The 20,060-nt window shown below is 49.7% G+C and overlaps 1 protein-coding gene across 1 annotated transcript in view; it reads right to left on the bottom strand.

Moving 5' to 3' along the window:
* The window catches only part of utp20 (UTP20 small subunit processome component), a 153,969-nt gene that overhangs the window by 33,421 nt on the left and 100,488 nt on the right, over positions 1–20,060 (bottom strand). Inside the window, exons 38-46 of the mRNA XM_070900152.1 lie at positions 19,312–19,449; positions 16,875–17,014; positions 16,034–16,122; positions 10,689–10,963; positions 8,558–8,697; positions 6,581–6,737; positions 4,759–4,857; positions 3,202–3,369; positions 1,249–1,415 (exon numbers count right to left, since the gene is read on the bottom strand). Coding sequence (XP_070756253.1) covers positions 1,249–1,415; positions 3,202–3,369; positions 4,759–4,857; positions 6,581–6,737; positions 8,558–8,697; positions 10,689–10,963; positions 16,034–16,122; positions 16,875–17,014; positions 19,312–19,449 — 1,373 coding nt within the window. The remainder of the gene's footprint in view (positions 1–1,248; positions 1,416–3,201; positions 3,370–4,758; positions 4,858–6,580; positions 6,738–8,557; positions 8,698–10,688; positions 10,964–16,033; positions 16,123–16,874; positions 17,015–19,311; positions 19,450–20,060) is intronic.

Below are 20,060 nucleotides of genomic sequence, written 5' to 3'. Positions count from 1 at the left end.
AAATTATGAGGGGCCTAGTTGAGTGGATGGGAAGGACCTATTTCCCTTAGCAGAGGGGTCAACAACCAGGGGGCATAGATTTAAAGTAATTAGTAGGAGGATTAGAGGGAAGTTGAGGAGAACTTTTTTCACCCAGAGGGTGGTGGGGGTCTGGAACTCACTGCCTGAAAGGGTTGTTGAGACGGAAACCCTCACCATATTTAAAAGGTACTTGGATATGCATGTTAGTGCCGTAACCTGCAGGGCTACGGACCAAGAGCTGGAAAATGGGATTAGGCTGGATAGCTCTTTGTCGGCCACGATGGGCCAAATGGCCTCCTTCTGTGCTGTAACTTTCTATGATTCTATGAACAGGCGGGAATCAGCTGTGTGTTTCTAGAACGAGAAGTTCGAGACCTCTTCAATTCAAGGCAGGAAGTTTTATGCGCTGATATCGAAAAGGTAACAAAATACTCGGGGGCAAAATATTCACTATTTCAGAACATCAAGTGCAAAGATTTCAAACAAATATTTCTTCAAAGATACAGGGCTACAGATTTGGAGAGATGGCTTTACAAAGCATGGAGCGGCTGGGGAAAAGACCATCGCATCTCGCGTTAACTGGATTAATATTTTTTTTGTTCATTCAAGGGACGTGGGCGTCGCTGGCAAGGCCAGCATTTATTGCCCGTCCCTAATCACCCTCAAGGTGAGCTGCTTCTTGAACAGCTGCAGTCCGTGTGGTGATCAGGTTAGAATTCCCTGTGGGTTACGAGCAATCCAGAACTACTCTCACTGTTCCTGTAGCTTCCTGTGTTTTAAATCCAGAGACTCAAGTTCAAATCCCACCATGATGAAGGTGTAATGGCTTGCTCAGCCATTTCAGAGGGCTGTTAAGAGTCGACCACAATGCTGTGGGTCTCGAGTCACATATAGGCCAGGTCGGGTAAGGGCGGCAGATTTCCTTCCCTAAAGGACATTAGTGAAACAGATGGGTTTTTACGACAATCCGGCAGTTTCATGGTCACCATTACTGATACTAGCTTTTTATTTAATTAACTGAATTTAAATTCCCCAGCTGCCGTGGTGGGATTTGAACTCGTGTCTCTGGGTTGGAAGCAGAGGGAGATACAGGAACAGTGGGATTAGTTCTGGATTGCTCGTAACCCACAGGGAATACTCACCTGATCAGCATTACGTAATCTCAATCAATATTATTTTAAACTGCTCTACTCTCTCAAATAGCCGTGTAAATGAAGAGCTGCTCACTTGGTCCTCTGTGCCAGCAATGGTAAGCTCTCCGTCACCAGGCCATGGCTCAGTAACAGGATGCAGTCGGCCGTCATTTCCTTATTCAGCAACAGGCCAGACACGATTCGCCGAAATGTTTCGTGGACTTTGCGAGCTTGCTTGAGAACGGTTGTGTTCTCCAATATCTGAAAATGTAAAAAATATCTCTCACACTGCACCAACCACACTGCATTTATATAACAGCTTTAATGAAGTAAAATGACTCAAGGTGCTTCTCCGGTACGTAATCAAAAAAATATTGACACCGAGCCAAAAATAGGAGATATTGGGGCCAAAAGCTTGGTCAAAGAGGTAGAGTCTTAAAGGAGGAAAGAGAGGCGGAGAGGTTTAGGGAAAGAATTCCAAAGGTTAGGGCCCAGGCAGCTGAAGGCACAATAGCAATGGGGTGAAGGAAGCGAGGATTGAACAAGAGGCCAGAATTGGAGGAGCGCAGAGATCTCGGAGGGTTGTAGGGTCGGAGGAGGTTTCAGAGATAGGGAGTGGCGAGGCCATGGAGGGATTTGAACATAGACAGAAGTTGCCTCTATATAGCTCTTCTCATGTACTTAAGACATCCCAAAGCAGTTCATAGCCAATGAAGTATTTTTGAAGTGTCATTACTGCTGTTACATATGATGGTGATGGTATGATGATGATGATAGGGAGACTAAGAATTACCCCCTCAGCCCATTGCCATCGTGCCTTCAACTGCCTGGGCCCTAACCTTTGGAATTCTTTCCCGAAACCTCTCCGCCTCTCTTTCCTCCTTTAAGACTCTACCTCTTTGACCAAGCTTTTGGTCCCAATATCTCCTATTTCTGGCTCGGTGTCAATGAAACACTGCACCAAGGAAGAAGAATGTACTATATAGGCTACTCCTCGTAACTGAATCGGTTTCACCAAAATATTTGAATTATCTAATCATTTGGTCACACTCCAACGTTTACCACCATTAATTACCATGTCAATAGGAAAAGGAGGCCATTTAGCCCCTCGAGCCTGTTCCGCCATTCAATGAGATCATGGCTGATCTGTGATCAAACTCCATTACTCGCCTTTGCCCCATATGCCTTAATACCTTTGGGCAACAGAAATCTATCCATATCAGATTTAAATTTAACAATTGATCTAGCATCAATTGTTGTTTGCGGAAGAGAGTTCCAAACTTCTACCACCCTTTACATACAGAAGTGTTTCCTAACTTCACTCTTGAAAGATCTGGCTCGAATATTTAGGTTATGTCCCCTAGTCCGAGACTCCCCAACTAGCAGAAATAGTTTCTCTGTATCTATCCCATCAGTTCCCCTTAATAAGCGTGAAAACTGTTCCCTATTCAATTTTGCTATGTCAACTGTAACAGTGTCATTGCAGGCACTGACCAACAGATGGTTCTGTGGAACCAGTTTCTCTCCCAACTCCATCATCATGTTGAACATTAAAACGACTTGTATTCAACCAATTGTGAACCTGTGGAATTCTCTACCACAGAAAACTGTTGAAGCCAGTTCGTTAGATATATTCAAAAGGGAATTAGATGTGGCCCTTACGGCTAAAGGGATCAAGGGGTATGGAGAGAAAGCAGGAATGGGGTACTGAAGTTGCATGATCAGCCATGATCATATTGAATGGTGGTGCAGGCTCGAAGGGCCGAATTGCCTACTCCTGCACCTATTTTATATGTTTCTATGTTTCACTGCCGTGGGCAGTGCCACAGAAACCCAACTAGCGTTCAGTAAAAAGTAGCAATGTTGCATTGTATGATCCGATTATACACGTTCAATCTGTACAAATGAGGCGAATGAGAAACTACGAAAGATGTTGATTGACTAATGCAAATGCACCAGTGATTGACACAGCTAGCCCAGCACAGATGGATGATGTTACGAGAAGGGAAAGCGGGTAATTATTTGCCAACTTCTGCACTGACTTTACCTCTTTCAGTGGAAGGATCAGCTTCGTAACTTGTGCCTTTCCCACAAACTGAGCCAGAATCTCATAGGAGTCGTAGCTTTTGCTCCTCCTCGCTTCCATCACTTTGCTTATGATCCCCTTCACTTCTTTCTCTTCAGCAATTTCACCAAACAGCTCCTGGTTAAAAATCTAGACAGAGAGAATTATTCTATGCTGATTATAACATTTCTTAATTTCAGCACAATGATTTAATAACACCACTAACGCTACCAGAAACAGTATTGGATGCAGAATTCATCATGGCCCGGAATTTGCAGTGGGTAATAACGGCAAACGAACAGCATTCTCTGTCTTTGCCCCTTTGAAACTGACCACAACTTCAGGATGTAACCCAAGCGCATCTAAACGCAGAAATCCTGAAGTTGCGGTCAGTCATTCACTGCTCCCCAGCATCGAAGCACTGACCACACTCCGCCGGGCGGGCCACGTTGTTCGCATGCCCGACACGAGGCTCCCAAAGCAGGCGCTCTTCTCGGAACTCCTACACGGCAAGTGAGCCACAGGTGGGCAGAGGAAACGTTTCAAGGACACCCTCAAAGCCTCCTTGATAAAATGCAACATCCCCACCAACACCTGGGAATCCCTGGCCAAAGACCGCCTTAAGTGGAGGAAGTGCATCCGGGAGGGCGCTGAGCACCTCGAGTCTCGTCGCCGAGAACATGCAGAAATCAAGCGCAGGCAGCGAAGGAGCGTGCGGCAAACCAGACTCCCCACCCACTCTTTCCCTCAACCACTGTCTGTCCCACCTGTGACAGAGACTGTAATTCCTGTATTGAACTGCAGTCACCTGATAACTCACTTTTAGAGTGGAAGCAAGTCTTCCTCGATTTCGAGGGACTGCCTATGATGATGATCATGATGATGACTGCCGATGATAATCCAACACTGGCTGCGCTGTGGACCCCCGCACCTCCCAAAGATTGTGAAAGGTGCTATAGAAATACAAGTTCTTTCTTCCTCACCTTATAAGAACATAAGATAAGAAATAGGAGCAGGAGTAGGCCATACGGCCCCTCGAGCCTGCTCCGCCATTCAATAAGATCATGGCTGATCCGATCATGGACTCGGGTCCACTTCCCTGCCTGCTCCCCATAATCTCTTATTCCCTCATCGGTTAAGAAACTGTCTATTTCTTTCTTAAATTTATTCAATGACCCAACTTCCACAGCTCCCTGAGGCAGTGAACTCCACAGATTTACAACCCTCTGGGAGAAGAAATTTCTCTGTTTTAAATGGGCGAGCCCTCATTCTAAGATTATGCCCTCTAGGTTCTAGTCTCCCCCATCAGTGGAAACATCCTCTCTGCATCCACCTTGTCAAGTCCCCTCATAATCTTATACGTTTCGATAAGATCACCTCTCATTCTTCTGAATTCCAATGAGTAGAGGCCCAACCTACTCAACCTTTCCTCATAAGTCAACCCCCTCATCCCCAGAATCAACCTAGTGAATCTTCTCTGAACTGCCTCCAAAGCATACACTGAATGTAGTATAATAACTTCAGTGACTAAACTCTTACCGCAATTAGGATGTCCATACAGGGGTCCAAATCTCCGCTGTTGAGTTTCGACGCCAGACTCTTTAACAGCATGTAGACGGTGTAGGTCAAAACATGAACCTAGCAACACGGAAAAGCGGTGTCACAAAGTGAACAGAAACTACCACACGCAGTCTGGGAACTGAATGTATTAAATCTGCACAGTCGAGGTAACAGAAAATTACATTAGGAGTTCCAATGTGAGGCCCTCAATAATAATCAGCAAAACCTATTTCATATTCATTCATAGTAAGTATAGTGAACGGTGAGGAGGATAGTGATAGAGTTCAAGAGGACATAGACAGGCTGGTGGAATGGGCGGACATGTGGCAGATGAAGTTTAACGCTGATAGAGGTGTTCAAAATCATGAGGGGGCTGAACAGGGTAGAGAGAGAGAAACTGTTCCCATTGGCGGAAGGGTCGAGAACCAGAGGACACAGATTTAAATTGATTGGCAGAAGATCCAAAGGTGACATGAGAAAAAACTTTTCTTATGCAGCGGGAGGAAAGCGCTGCCTGAAAGGGTGGTGGAGGCAGACTCAATCACGGCTTTCAAAAGGGAGCTGGGTAATTACCTGAAGGAAAGACATTTGCAGGGCTATGGGGAAAGGGCAGGGGAGTGGGACTGGCTGAGGTGCTCTTGCAGAGAGCCGGCACGGGCTCGACGGGCCGAATGGTCTCCTACCGTGCTGTAACCAAACTATGATTCTGACTCTTTTAAGCTACAATGGACTACAGGAATGTCATCCTTATGGGATTAGAAATCTACTAAAAGGGTAACTAAAGGTTAAAAACATTCTTTATTTTATCTCTGTTTTACTCTTCAAATACTGGCGTAGTTTTACCCTGCATCATTCCTGAGCTGGAGCCCTCCCTAGCAGCAAGCAAACCACCTGACACAGGATCACAGCAGTATAGCTGCGATCTCCCCTAGCGAGGTTGTGTGCCGGGAGCGGAGCTTTGTCAAGCAGCCCCGACATTCTCTGTCAATCAGATCAACCTGTGAGTGACAGAGTTCGAATAATATCAACTCTCAATGCCTTTCCAGTAAAAATCAATCGATAATATTACACTTCAAATATAAAATATCCTCGCTGTGAGCTGGTGATACAAAGCAAAGTGCACTACCGGTGAGGAATCCACTCACACCGTACTTTGACAGCACCTCTCAATCCTGCAACCTCCACCATCTAGAAGGACAAGGGCAGCAGGCGCATGGGAACACCACCACCTACAAGTTCCCCTCCACGTCGCACACACCATCCCGACTTGGGAATACATCGGCCGTTCCTTCATCGTCGCTGGGTCAAAATCCTGGAACTTCATCCCCAACAGCACGGCGGGAGCACCTTCACCACACGGACTGCAGCGGTGCAAGGCGGCGGCTCACCACCACCTTCTCAGGGGCAGTTAGGGATGGGCAATATGTGCCGGCCTTGCCAGCGACACCCACATCCTGTGTAAGAGTTTAAAAAAATCTGCTGCCAAAATTCAGAAAACACCAAACAACCTGGGTTTCCAACAATATTTGAATAGTTTATTCTTACAAATAGAACTACCACAGGGAGTGGTTGTGACAAATGGCACAGATGCATTTAGTGGGAAGCTAGATAAACACAGGAGGGAAAAAGGAATAGAAGGATATGCTGATATGGTGAGATGAAGAGGGGTGGGAGGAGGCTCGTGTGGAGCATAAACACCAGCACAGACAGTTGGGCCGATTGGCCTATTTCTGTGCTGTACGTTCAATGTAACTGCACTTCTAATATTAATGCAACACTTCAGCAACTCGACACACGTTACCTGATAGCCCTTGGTTAAAGCCGACTGCATCTCCTTGAGAAGGTACAGAAGGTATGCTGGACCCAAAGTCTCGATTATTTTGGTCAGCGTACTGCGGGCCACGTCTCGGATCTCCTGCGCTCGGTTTCTCAACAGCATGCAGACTTTAATGAGGATGCTGAGACAGAGAGAGAGAGAGAGAGAGAGAGAGAGAGAGAGAGAGAGGAAAGTAAAACCTGTATATGTATAATTAACCATTTATTTCCCACTCCCGTCCACTCTCTCCTCAGGTTCGATATTCACATTGACATCACTGATGAACAGATACTTTTACCCAAAGTTCTACAGACTGCGACCTAGAACCAGGGGTCACAGTCTCAGGATAAGGGGTCGGCTATTTAGGACTGAGATGAGGGAGAAACTTCTTCAGAGGGTGATGAAGCTCTGAAATTCTCTACGCCAGAGGGCTGTGGATGCTCAGTCGTTGAGTATATTCAAGACAGAGATCGATACATTTTAAGTCTCTAAGGGAATCATGGTATATGGGAATTGGGCTGTGTAATGGATGCACTTGTGAGTTTGCTCACAGGTTTGTAGAGCTGTTGCACTGAGTGGCTTAACCAGTCACGTGATGTTCACAAGACTCAATAAAACCCCAGCCAGTTGGGTCTAGGTCATCCACGATGAGTGCCGTAACCTACAAGGCTAAGGACCAAGGCCCCAAGTTTCCACACGCGGCAAAACAGGCACCCCTCCGAGCTGGGCGCCCGTTTTTCGCGCCGAAAACGGCATCTGAAAAAAACCGCGCTATTCTCGAGCGCTTTGCAGCTCGACGTCAGCTTGGCGTGGCGCCCAGGGGGGCGGAGCCTACCACTCGCGCCAATTTTGTAAGTAGGAGGGGGCGGGTACCATTTAAATGAGTTTTTTTCGTGCCGGCAACCCGTGCGCATTGGAGCGTTCGCGCACGCGCAGTGTGAAGGAAACATTGGCACTCGGCCATTTTTGTAGTTCTTTGGAGCTGTTCAATTTTTAACATTTTTTAATAAAACCACATTGCCCTTCCATGATCAGCACTGAGGCTTCTTGCAGCAGTGAGAAGGCTGCAGGAAGCCTCAGAAGTTGAGGCAGCCGTTTCCCGACGGGCCCGACTGATGGCAGGGGGGCCTCCTCCCACTGCCGTCGGGAACGGCTGCCTCCTCCCTGCCTCCCCCCCACTGCCGTCGGTCGGGCCCTTACTGCCTCCCCCCCCCCGCCGTCGGGAACGGCTGCTGCCGTCGGCCGGGTCCTTACTGCCTTCCCCCTCCCCTGCCGTCGGGAACGGCTGCCTCAACTTGAGGCTCCCTGCAGCCTTCTCCCTGTCTGAAGCACTTTCACACAGGTAGGAACATGGTTTATTTAATCTTTTCTTTGCTTATAAATTTTTATTCAGGTTGGATTTATTTGTATAATATTTGTATAAGTATAACTAAGGATTGATTGTAGAATTTAATGACTTCCCTTCCCCCCCCCTCCCCCTCCACCTCGTTCCCGACGCCTAATTTGTAACCTGCGCCTGATTTTTTAATGTGTAGACAAAGTTTTTTCAGGCCTACAAAAATCTTCACTTGCTCCATTCTAAGTTAGTTTGGAGTACGTTTTCACTGTGGAAACTTTCAAATCAGGCGTCAGTGGCCGGACACGCCCCCTTTTGAAAAAAAAATTCTGTTCAAAAGTGAAACTGTTCTAACTGACTAGAACTGCAGAAAACTTAAATGTGGAGAATTGCGATTTCTAAGATACTCCGTTCTCCACCAGTTGCTCCTAAAAATCAGGAGCAAATCATGTGGAAACTTGGGGCCCAAGAGCTGGAAAGTGGGATTAGGATGGATAGCTCTTTTTTGACTGGTGCAGACACGATGGGCCGAATGATCTTCTTCTGTGCTGTAAATTTCTATGATGCTAAATGCACACAGTGAATACAATCACGCTCTGTTGCTGCAGTGTTAGATGCTTCAATACCTGGGTAAGTTAGAATCCATGATTTCCTTGGGAAGGGTCTGCATCAGCTTAACCATCGTAAAGGCTATAGGAATACGCACCAGCTCCTCATCATTCACTATTTTTGATTTCACCAACTTGTGCTGCTCATCTCTCTTTACCTGTTCACAAAAAAGTAAACTTGAGTAACAGGGATCCCCAAATACAGAGAGAGGGCGGGGGAGGAAGAGAAGGGGGAGCGAGAGGGAGAGACGGAGGTTAGGGGGAGGAGGAGGGACGGAGGGTAGGGGGAGGAGGAGGGACGGAGGGTAGGGGGAGGAGGAGGGACGGAGGGTAGGGGGAGGAGGAGGGACGGAGGGTAGGGGGAGGAGGAGGGACGGAGGGGAGGGGCGGAGTGGAGGGGAGGGACAGGGGCGGAGGGGAGGGGAGGGACAGGGGCGGAGGGGAGGGGAGGGACAGGGGCGGAGGGGAGGGGAGGGACAGGGGCGGAGGGGAGGGGAGGGACAGGGGCGGAGGGGAGGGGAGGGACAGGGGCGGAGGGGAGGGGAGGGAGAGGGGCGGAGGGAGAGGGGCGGAGGGGAGGGGAGGGAGAGGGGCGGAGGGGAGGGGAGGGAGAGGAGGGGAGGGGAGGGGAGGGAGAGGGGCGGAGGGGAGGGGAGGGAGAGGGGCGGAGGGGAGGGGAGGGAGAGGGGCGGAGGGGAGGGGAGGGAGAGGGGCGGAGGGGAGGGGAGGGAGAAGGGCGGAGGGGAGGGGAGGGAGAGGGGCGGAGGGGAGGGGAGGGAGAGGGGCGGAGGAGAGGGGAGGGAGAGGGGCGGAGGGGAGGGGCGGAGGAGAGGGGAGGGGCGGAGGGGAGGGGAGGGAGAGGGGCGGAGGGGAGGGAGAGGGGCGGGGAGGGAGAGGGGCGGGGAGGGAGAGGGGCGGGGAGGGAGAGGGGCGGGGAGGGAGAGGGGCGGGGAGGGAGAGGGGCGGGGAGGGAGAGGGGCGGGGAGGGAGAGGGGCGGGGAGGGAGAGGGGCGGGGAGGGAGAGGGGCGGAGGGGAGGGAGAGGTGCGGAGGGGAGGGAGAGGTGCGGAGGGGAGGGAGAGGTGCGGAGGGGAGGGAGAGGTGCGGAGGGGAGGGAGAGGTGCGGAGGGGAGGGGAGGGGAGGGGAGGGGCGGAGGGGAATGGAGGGAGAGGGGCGGAGGGGAGGGAGAGGGGCGGAGGGGAGGGGAGGGAGAGGGGCGGAGGGGAGGGGAGGGAGAGGGGCGGAGGGGAGGGGAGGGAGAGGAGCGGAAGGGAGGGGAGGGAGAGGGGCGGAAGGGAGGGGAGGGAGAGGGGCGGAGGGGAGGGGAGGGAGAGGGGCGGGGATGGAGAGGGGCGGAGGGGAGGGGAGGGAGAGGGGCGGAGGGGAGGGGAGGGAGAGGGGCGGAGGGGAGGGGAGGGAGAGGGGCGGAGGGGAGGGGAGGGAGAGGGGCGGAGGGGAGGGGAGGGAGGGGGCGGAGGGGAGGGGAGGGAGAGGGGCGGAGGGGAGGGGAGGGAGAGGGGCGGAGGGGAGAGGGGCGGAGGGGAGGGGAGGGAGAGGGGCGGAGGGGAGGGGAGGGAGAGGGGCGGAGGGGAGGGGAGGGAGAGGGGCGGAGGGGAGGGGAGGGAGAGGGGCGGAGGGGAGGGGAGGGAGAGGGGCGGAGGGGAGGGGAGGGAGAGGGGCGGAGGGGAGGGGAGGGAGAGGGGCGGAGGGGAGGGGAGGGAGAGGGGCGGAGGGGAGGGGAGGGAGAGGGGCGGAGGGGAGGGGAGGGAGAGGGGCGGAGGGGAGGGGAGGGAGAGGGGCGGAGGGGAGGGGAGGGAGAGGGGCGGAGGGGAGGGGAGGGAGAGGGGCGGAGGGGAGGGGAGGGAGAGGGGCGGAGGGGAGGGGAGGGAGAGGGGCGGAGGGGAGGGGAGGGAGAGGGGCGGAGGGGAGGGGAGGGAGAGGGGCGGAGGGGAGGGGAGAGACAGGGGCGGTGGGGAGGGACAGGGGCGGAGGGGAGGGGAGGGGAGGGACAGGGGCGGAGGGGAGGGGTAGGTAGAGAGAGCGAGTGAAACAAGGGAGGGAAGAGAGAGAGAGTGTGACAGGTAGAGACGGGTAAAGAGACAGGGGAAGTGAGAGAAAGTGAGTTTATTCGAGAATTTTGCCCACAGACCTTTGCGATTAAGCATTTCTGCAGCTTGGGCAGGATGCTATTGGTGACGGACCCTTGAATGTGCTGAATCAGATTCTCCAGGTCCTGCTTATTCCTGGGCTGAGCAGCAAAGGATTTCTTCACCTCCTTCGTCAGGACACATTCTCCAGCAGCCCCATCATCAGGCACTGCGCTATCTTCATCTAATGTCACTGCAGATTCTTCCTTCTCTTCATCAATATCATCTTCCACTTCCATGGCTTCAGCCACATCCTCCTCCTCTCCTTTCATCACATCTACAGGATGGAAGGAGATTGTCAGGAACCAATGCTGGTTGTAAGGTCAACTTAGTACTCAGAACCACCACAGCGTCCTCGAATGGGGAGGAAAAATTGAACTATGAATTGCATAAAATCTACATCACAGAAACAGGCCATTCAGCGCATTGGTCTATGCCGGTGTTTATGCTCCACACGAGCCTCCTCCCATCCTCCTCATCTCACCCTATCAGAATCATAGAAGTTTACAGCACGAAAGGAGGCCATTTCGGCCCATCGTGTCCGCGACGGCCAACAAGAGGCTATCCAGCCTAATCCCATTTTCCAGCTCTAGGTCCGTAACTCTGCAGGTTATGGCACTTCATGTACTTTTTAAATGTGGTGAGGGTTTCTGCCTCTACCACCCTTTCAGGCAGTGAGTTCCAGACCACCACAACCCTCTGGGTGAAGACATTTCCCCTCAAATCCCCTCTAAACCTCCTACCAATTACTTTAAATTTATGCCTCCTGGTTGTTGACCTCTGCTAAGGGAAATAGGCCCTTTCTATCCACTATATCTAGGCCCTTCATAACTTTATACACCGCAATGAGGTCTCCCCTCAGCCTCCTCTGTTCCAATGAAAACAAATCCAGCCTATCTAATCTGTTCTCACAGCTTAGATTCTCCACTCCCGGCAATATCCTCGTAAATCTCCTCTGTACCCTCTCCAGTGCAGCCATGTCTTTCTTGTAATGCGGTGACCAGAACTGCACGCAGTACTCCAGCTGTGGCCTAACCAGTGTTTTATACAGTTTAAGCACAACCTCCTTACTTTTGTATTCTATGACTCGGCTAATAAAGGCAAGCATTCCGTATGCCTTCTTAACCACTTTATCTACCTGGTCTGCTACTTTCAGGGATCTGTGGACATGCACTCCAAGGTCCCCTTGTTCCTCCACACTTCTCAGTATCCTACCATTTAATGTGTATTCTCTTTTCTTGTTAGCCCTCCCCAAAATGCATTACCTCACAATTCTCTGGATTAAATTCCATTTGCCACTGTTCCACCCACCTGACCAGTTGATTGATATCTTCCTGCAATCTACAGCTTTCTTCTTCATTATCAACCACACGGCCTATTTTTGTATCATCTGCAAACTTCTTAATCATACCCCCTATATTCAAGTCTAGATCATTGATGTACATCACAAAAAGCAAGGGATCTAGTACTGAGCCCTGCGGAACCCCAGTGGAAATATCCTTCCAGTCGCAAAAACACCCATCACCCATTACCCTCTGCTTCCTGCCTCTGAGCCAATTTTGGATCCAACTTGCCACTTTGCCCTGGATCCCATGGGCTTTTGCTTTTGTGACCAGTCTGCCATGTGGGACCTTATCAAAAGCTTTGCTAAAATCCATATACACATCATCATACGCCATGGCTTCATCGGCCCTCCTGGTTACCTCCTCAAAAAATTAAATCAAGTTAGTCAGACACGACCTTCCCGTGACAAATCCATGCTGACTGTCCTTGATTAATCCATGTCTTTCTAAGTGAAGATTTATCCTGTCCTTCAGGATTTTTTCCAATACTTTCCCACCATCGAGGTTAGGCTGACTGGCCTGTAATTATTAGCAGTCCTCCAGTCCTCTGGCACCACATCTGAAGCCAAAGAGGATTGGAAAATCAGCACATTCTTGTATTCCTTTCTCCTTCGTGCTTATCTAACTCCCTTAAACCTACACCTATTCACCTCAACCACTCCCTGCGGTAGCGAGTTCCACATTCTCACCACTCTCTGGGTAAAAATGTCTCTGCTGAATTCCCTATTGGAGTTATTAGTGACTATTTTTATATTTATGGTCTCTAATTCTGGTCTCCCCACAAGTGAAAACATCTTCCCTACTTCTACCCTATCAAATACTTCATAGTTGTAAAGTCCTCCCATCAGGCCATAGAAACATAGAAAATAGGTGCAGGAGTAGGCCATTCGAGCCTGCACCGCCATTCAATAAGATCATGGCTGATCATTCCTTCAGTACCCCTTTCCTGCTTTCTCTCCATATTCCTTGATCCCCTTAACCGTGAGGGCCATATCTAACTCCCTCTTGAATATATCCAGTGAACTGGCATCAGTAACTCCCTGCGGCAGGGAATTCCACAGGTTAACAACTCTCTGAGTGAAGAAGTTTCTTCTCGTCTCAGTCCTAAATGGCCTACCCCTTATCCTAAGACTATGTCCCCTGGTTCTGGACTTCCCCAACATCAGGAACATTCTTCCCGCATCTAACCTGTCCAGTCCCGTCAGAATCTTATATGTTTCTATGAGATCCCCTCTCATTCTTCTAAACTCCAATGAATAAAGGCCCAGTTGATCCCGTCTCTCTTCATGTGACATCCCAGCCATCCCTGGAATCAGTCTGGTGAACCTTCGCTGCACTCCCTCAATAGCAAGAACGTCCTTCCTCAGACTAGGAGACCAAAACTGAACACAATATTCCAGATGAGGCCTCACTAAGGCCCTGTACAGTTGCATTAAGACCTCCCTGCTTCTATATTCAAATTCCCGAGCTATGAAGGCCAACATACCATTTGTCTTCTTTACCGCCTGCTGTACCTGCATGCCCACTTTTAGTGACTGATGAACCATAACACCCAGGTCTCGTTGCACCTCCCCTTTTCCTAGTCTGCCGCCATTCAGCTAATATTCTGCCTCGTGTTTTTGCCCCCAAAATGGATAACCTCACATTTATCCACATTATACGGCATCTGCCATGTATTTGCCCACTCACCTAACCTGTCCAAGTCATCCTGCAGCCTCTTAGCGTCCTCCTCACAACTCATAGGTACAGCAGGTCACCCCTCACTTTTCGCTTTTTGAAAGAAAAGAGCCCCAGCCTGTTCAATCTTTCCTGATAGTTATAACCTCTCGGTTCTAGCAAATCTTTTTTGTACCTTCTCCAGTGCCACTGTATCCTCATATAATATGGAGACTGGAAGTGTGCACAGTGCTGTAAGATGGACTAGAGAAATTGGGCTCCTTTCATCAGAACAAAGATGGAGGAGATCACTCAAAATTATCAGGGGTTCTGATAAACTAAACTGGGAAACATTTCCACTAGTTGGTGCGTGGGTGACTAGACGGCATAAACTTATCAAAACAACAAAGGGAGAGGTCAGGAGATATTTTCCTGAAATGCGGGAGGTTGTAAGGATATGGAATGCCCAATTAGAAACAGCGGGGGAAGAAGATTCTGAAAGTTTTGTTAAAGAAAGAAAAGTGGATAAATATTTGAAAAATAAATTTCAACGGGTTACGGGAAAAGGGCAGGGAAATGGGACTGTGGGTAATACTTTCAGATAGATTTTTAGACTCCAGGGGAACCTAGGGATAAGGGGACCGTCGGGAATGTAGAGTCGAGGTCAAAGATCAGCCACGATCTTACTGAATGGAGGAGCAGGCTCGAGGGGCCGTATGGCCTACTCCTGCCCCTAAGTTTTATGCTGTTATGTTCCGATGTTCAGAGAGCCAGCATTGGGGACAATGGACCGAATGACCTCCTTCTGTGCTGTAAAATTATTTGTGCTTCAATAGCGAGCAATTTATAAGGCACCTTCTCTTCAAAATATTTAAAAGATATTCTCATCCGTTTTGGGCATCATCCCCATTATGCAAGTTGCATTCCTCATTTTGAAAATTATTGGTTTGATATATGGCTGCAGTGTGTACCATCTACAAGATGCACTGCAGCAACTCGCCAAGGCTTCTTCGTCAGCACCTCCCAAACCTGCGACTTCTACCACCTAGAAGGACAAGGGAAGCAGGCGCATGGGAACACCACCACCTCCACGTTCCCCTCTAAGTCACACACCTTCCTGACTTGGAAATATATTGGTCGTTCCTTCATTGTTGCTGAGTCAAAATCCTAGAACTCCCTCCCCAATAGCACTGTGGGAGCACCTTCACCACACGGACTGCAGCGATTCAAGGCGGCAGTTCACCACCACCTTCTCGGGCAATTAGGGATGAGAAATAAATGCCCACATCCCAGGAACGAATAAAAAAAGTAGTCACATACACCAGGTAGGGCGGTTAACACAGCAGGCTCTCTCTAAATAAACACCATGGCCTGGAGTTTCTGCATGATTTCCGCCGAGGTACCAGTGTAATGTGGGCGGAATCAAATAAAATAGCACTTCAAAATCGTGGCATGTTAATCGCAAGTGAATTACGTCCATAACCATTTTACGCTGGAGTTTCCGCAATTTTATCTCACCAGTTCGTCCGGTCTGGTCCCCGCCCACACCCCGGTCTGGTTCCCGCCCACACCCCGGTCCGGTCCGGTCCCCGCCCACACCCTGGTCCGGTCCCCGCCCACACCCCAGTCTGGTTCCCGCCCACACCCCACCCCGGTCCGGTCCCCGCCCACACCCCGGTCTGGTTCCCGCCCACACCCCAGTCCGGTCCCCGCCCACACCCCACCCCGGTCCGGTCCCCACCCACCCACACCCCGGTCTGGTTCCCGCCCACCCACACCCCGGTCCGGTCCGGTCCCCGCCCACACCCCGGTCTGGTCCCCGCCCACACACCGCAATGGAGGGTTTGCGCTGGTTACGCTCGTTCAGTGGACTTCACCACTGCGCCCAGAATCTCGGGTGCACAGGTATCTTGTGGTCACATGAATCCAGCGGTAATCACCCAATCTGCAGTGACCGGGGCAACCAATTGAAGCCTGACCCAGGTGTGTTTCTCCTGCTGCAGTTACTTTACACTCCGTATATATTGAGTCATTGATCTGCCGTGTTCTGCTGTAGATCAATTAGTTTAAACAGTTGAAGAATGACTCATTTCCTGGCAGTCCCACTGCTCTGTGAATCTGGTGGATGCCCTGTTCCAGTCACGAATCGATTGTGATGAATTACGCTGATTGATTGCGCTCATTCACAAGAAATTTTACATTCGGGCTTGTGCAAATGTGCTTGCCCGGAAACTGGGGCAAAACCTCATCTCGGCAAAAACGGCGTATGTCTGGCATGGTTCGCCGATTGCGCTCCGAGCGGAAACTCCAGGCATACGTTCTAAAAAAGCAGACTTTGAGATACCTACTTTCATTTTCAGTGATTTGAACCGCTTCAAACTCCTTCCACAGGCTCTCTGGATCAAAATGAAAGGCTTGCAACACGGACATTAACAAACTGTTTGAGAGAAAGTTAACAGCACAAAGTGAAGAGCACAGAATTGGTGCTGGAAAAATTCACAAGTCTCTAGTTGTAACAACAGGAAAATCTAAAAAGTAACTGTTTTCCCACATCCTTAATTATTGTCAACACTAGCTATTGTGGAGCATCAGCTTAGGGCTGATTCACTCGATTCACAAAATAAGTCTTGAAATATACTAACATTACTCAGGGCCAGTGAGCTCCTGGACTAGTTTTGATCCTCTAGGGGGGTGTCGAAGAGGAATTTCTCAGATTTCCCTCAGTCCCCAAATTGGCCTGGGTTTTTATCTGTCCTTTGGCCTCTCCCAGGAGAGGACATGGTTTTGGGGTGAGATAGAGAGCAACGTTCCCATAAAACTGCGTGGCTACGCTCCGGGGGGGTCACGTGCGCTCGGCTTTTCAATGGAAATACCGCGCATGCGTGGTATTTTGAATGGGCCGCACAGCCCATTAAAGGGGCAACCTGCCGCCCCCCCCCACCTCAAATAATTAGTGGGAACACTGGTGGAGAATCTGTATAATGTTCACGCAGTTGCGTGTGACAGGCTGGATGGACCAGAGGGCCTTTTCCAGCCCGTCACTGTCTGAATGCAAGCACTTTGTCTTACTTAAAAAGAACGAGCCCCAGTGCTGCCTCGTTTGTAAAAGAAATAAATAAAATCACTGAAGAACTAATAATTAATTTGCTCGCATTGTTCGGCACTCCAGGCCTGTTTCCATGTACTCACCTGACTGCCAGTTTCTGATTGATCTGTCCGGTCTGCAGAACGTGAATGTAGCGTTTGAGGTGATAGATATACGGCGACCACGACAGGTGCTTGCAGGCAGCTCCAACAAGTTCCACAGAAGCCGAGGTCATGTTCTCATACTGGGGAATTTTGTAATGAAAAGATAAGCAGGAGAGAGTGAAACACAACTGAACAACGCCCATTTCAGCCGTCCTGTGTTTGGTTAGAAGTTATAGAAGAGAATAAAATGATACAACACTGGAGGAGGCCATTCGGCCCATCATGCTTGTGCTGGCTCTTTGTTGGAGCGATCCAATTAGTCCCACTCCCCTGCTCTTTCCCCACAGCCCTGCAAATTTTTTACCGTTTCAAATATTTATCCAATTCCCCTTTGAAAGTTACTACTGAGTCTGCTTCCACCGCCCTTTCAGGCAGCGTGTTCCAGATTATAACTCGCTGCGTAAAGAAATTCATCTCACCTCCCCTCTGGTCCTTTTGCCAATTACCTTAAATCTGTGTCCTCTGGTTCCCAACGCTCCTGCCAGTGACACAGTTTCTCTTTATTTACTCCATCAAAACCAGTCATGATTTTGAACACCTCTATCATATTATGCCAGAGTTGTATAAAGCTCAGGTCAAACCACATCTGGAGCATCATAGGCAGTCCCTCGAAATCGAGGAAGACTTGCTTCCACTCTAAAAGTGAGTTCTCAGGCGACTGAACAGTCTAATACGGGAATTACAGTCCCTGTCACAGGTGGGACAGACAGTCATTGGAGGAAAGGGTGGGTGGGACTGGTTTGCCGCAAGCTCCTTCCGCTGCCTGCGCTTGGTTTCTGCATGCTCTCGGCGACGAGACTCGAGGTGCTCAGCGCCCTTCCAGGATGCTCTTCCTCCACTTAGGGCGGTCAGGTTGCACAGAATAGGCTTGTATTCCATTCGAGCTTGGAAGATTAAAGGATGATCTAATTGAGGTTTCACAATAATTAAAGGATTCGATAGGGTAGATAGAGAAAAACGATTCCCTCTGGTGGGGGGTGGGGGGGAGGGAGTCCAGAACAAGGGGGCATCACCTTAAAATTAGAGCCAGGTCGTTCAGAGGTGATGTCAGGAAGCACTTCTTCACACAGGGAATCTGGAACTCTCTCCCCCCAAAAAGCTGTTGAGGCTGGAGATCAATTGAAAATTTCAAAACTGAGGTCGATAGATTTTTGTTAGAACATAACATAAGAACATAAGGATTAGGAGCATGAGTCAGCCATTCGGCCCCTCGAGACTGCTCCACCATTCAATGAGATCATGGCTGATCTTCTACCTCAACTCCACTTTCCTGCACTCTCCCCATATCAGCGAAGGTTCACCAGACTGATTCCCGGGATGGCGGGACTGACATATGAGGAGAGGCTGGATTGACTGGGCCTGTATTCACTGGAGTTTAGAAGGATGAGAGGGGATTTCATAGAAACATATAAAATTCTGACGGGACGGGACAGGTTAGATGCAGGAAGAATGTTCCCGATGTTGGAGAAGTCCAGAACCAGGGGACATAGTCTAAGGATAAGGGGTAAGCCATTTAAGACTGAGATGAGGGGAAACCTCTTCGCTCAGAGAGTTGTTAACCTGTGGAATTTCTTACCGCAGAGAGTTGTTGATGCCAGTTCATTGGATATATTCAAGAGGGAGTTAGATATGGCCCTTACGGCTAAAGGGATCAAGGGGTATGGAGAGAAAGCAGGAAAGGGGTACTGAGGTGAATGATCAGCCATGATCTTATTAAGTGGTGGTGCAGGCTCGAAGGGCCAAATGGCCTACTCCTGCACTTATTTTCTATGTTTCTATCCCTTGATGCCCTCAATATCCTAAAATCTATCGATCTCTGACTTGAATATACTCAATGACTGAGCCACCACAGCCCTCTGGGGTAGAGAATTCCAAAGATTCACCACCCTCTGAGTGAAGAAATTTCTCATCTCAGTCCTAAATGTCCGACCCCTTATTCTGAGACTGTGACCCCTGGTTCTAGACTCCCCAGCCCGGGGGAAACATCCTCCCTGCATTTACCCTGTCGAGCCCTTTAAGAATGTTGTATGTTTCAATGGGATCACCTCTCGTTCTTCTAAACTCAAGAGAATATAGGCCTAGTCTACTCAATCTCTCCTCATAAGACAATGCCCCCATCCCAGGAATCAGTCTGGTGAACCATTGTTGCACTCTTGTACTCAAATCCTCTTGTAACAAAGACCAACATACCATTTGCTTTCTTAATTGCTTGTTGTACCCGCATGTTAACTTCGGCATGTGTACAAAGGGTTATGGAACCAAGGCAGATAAATGGAGTTAAGGTACAGATCAGCCATGATCACACTGAATGTCAGAACAGGATCGAGGGGCTGAATGGCCTCCTCCTGTTCCTATGTTACAAAAATACAGTCCTTACCTTCAGCATGTTCTCATTGAACAGTGTTGATGTAGCGTATGGCAGGATGTAGTTTACCAACGATTTAGAGGAAAGGATAATTTTCCCTTCGTCGACCTGCTTTGCGAGCTTTTTCAGGGCACGGGCTCTTCTATGAATCTAAACTTCCAAGAGGAAAAAAACATCATCAGGCTCTCCGCACCTTGCTAGATCCCAGCGGTTACGTGAGTTGCAAAGGCTGAGCCTGGGATTTTGTTGTGTTCTTGTGACATGGGCGACGCTGGCAAGGTTGTAGTCATGGCCAGTCTCTTGTTGCCTTCAGGGTGTTAAAGGTCAACCAGTTTGGTGGGGGACCGGAGTCCCACATCGGCCCAGACCGGATAAGGATGGCAGGTTCCCTTCCCTGTAGGACGTCAGTGAACCAATTGGGTTTTTTTTAATGCCAATCTGACAAGCTTCATGGTCATTTTATCGGGTGTCAGCCCACAAGTTACCAGAATTAATTAATTCAATTTCACAATTATGAAAAGATTGGACGGAGCAGATGAGAATCAGACCATTTGCTGTAGTTGAGGGATCTAGAACGAGCGGCCATAGATACAGGATAAAATGTGAGCGATTTAGAACAGAGCATTTGGCACCTCCACCCATGCCTTCTGCATTTAGTTCTCCATTTTGGTCCCTAATCGACCCCATCGCTCCTCTGACAGCCCTTTTACTGTTAATATGCCAATAGAAGACCTTGGATTTCCCTTGATGTTAGCTGCCAA

Source organism: Pristiophorus japonicus, chromosome 15 (genome assembly GCF_044704955.1).
Source record: "Pristiophorus japonicus isolate sPriJap1 chromosome 15, sPriJap1.hap1, whole genome shotgun sequence".
NCBI lineage: Eukaryota > Metazoa > Chordata > Chondrichthyes > Pristiophoridae > Pristiophorus > Pristiophorus japonicus.
Note: the sequence above shows the minus strand (reverse complement) of the source record. Positions and strands in the feature narration are given on the sequence as shown.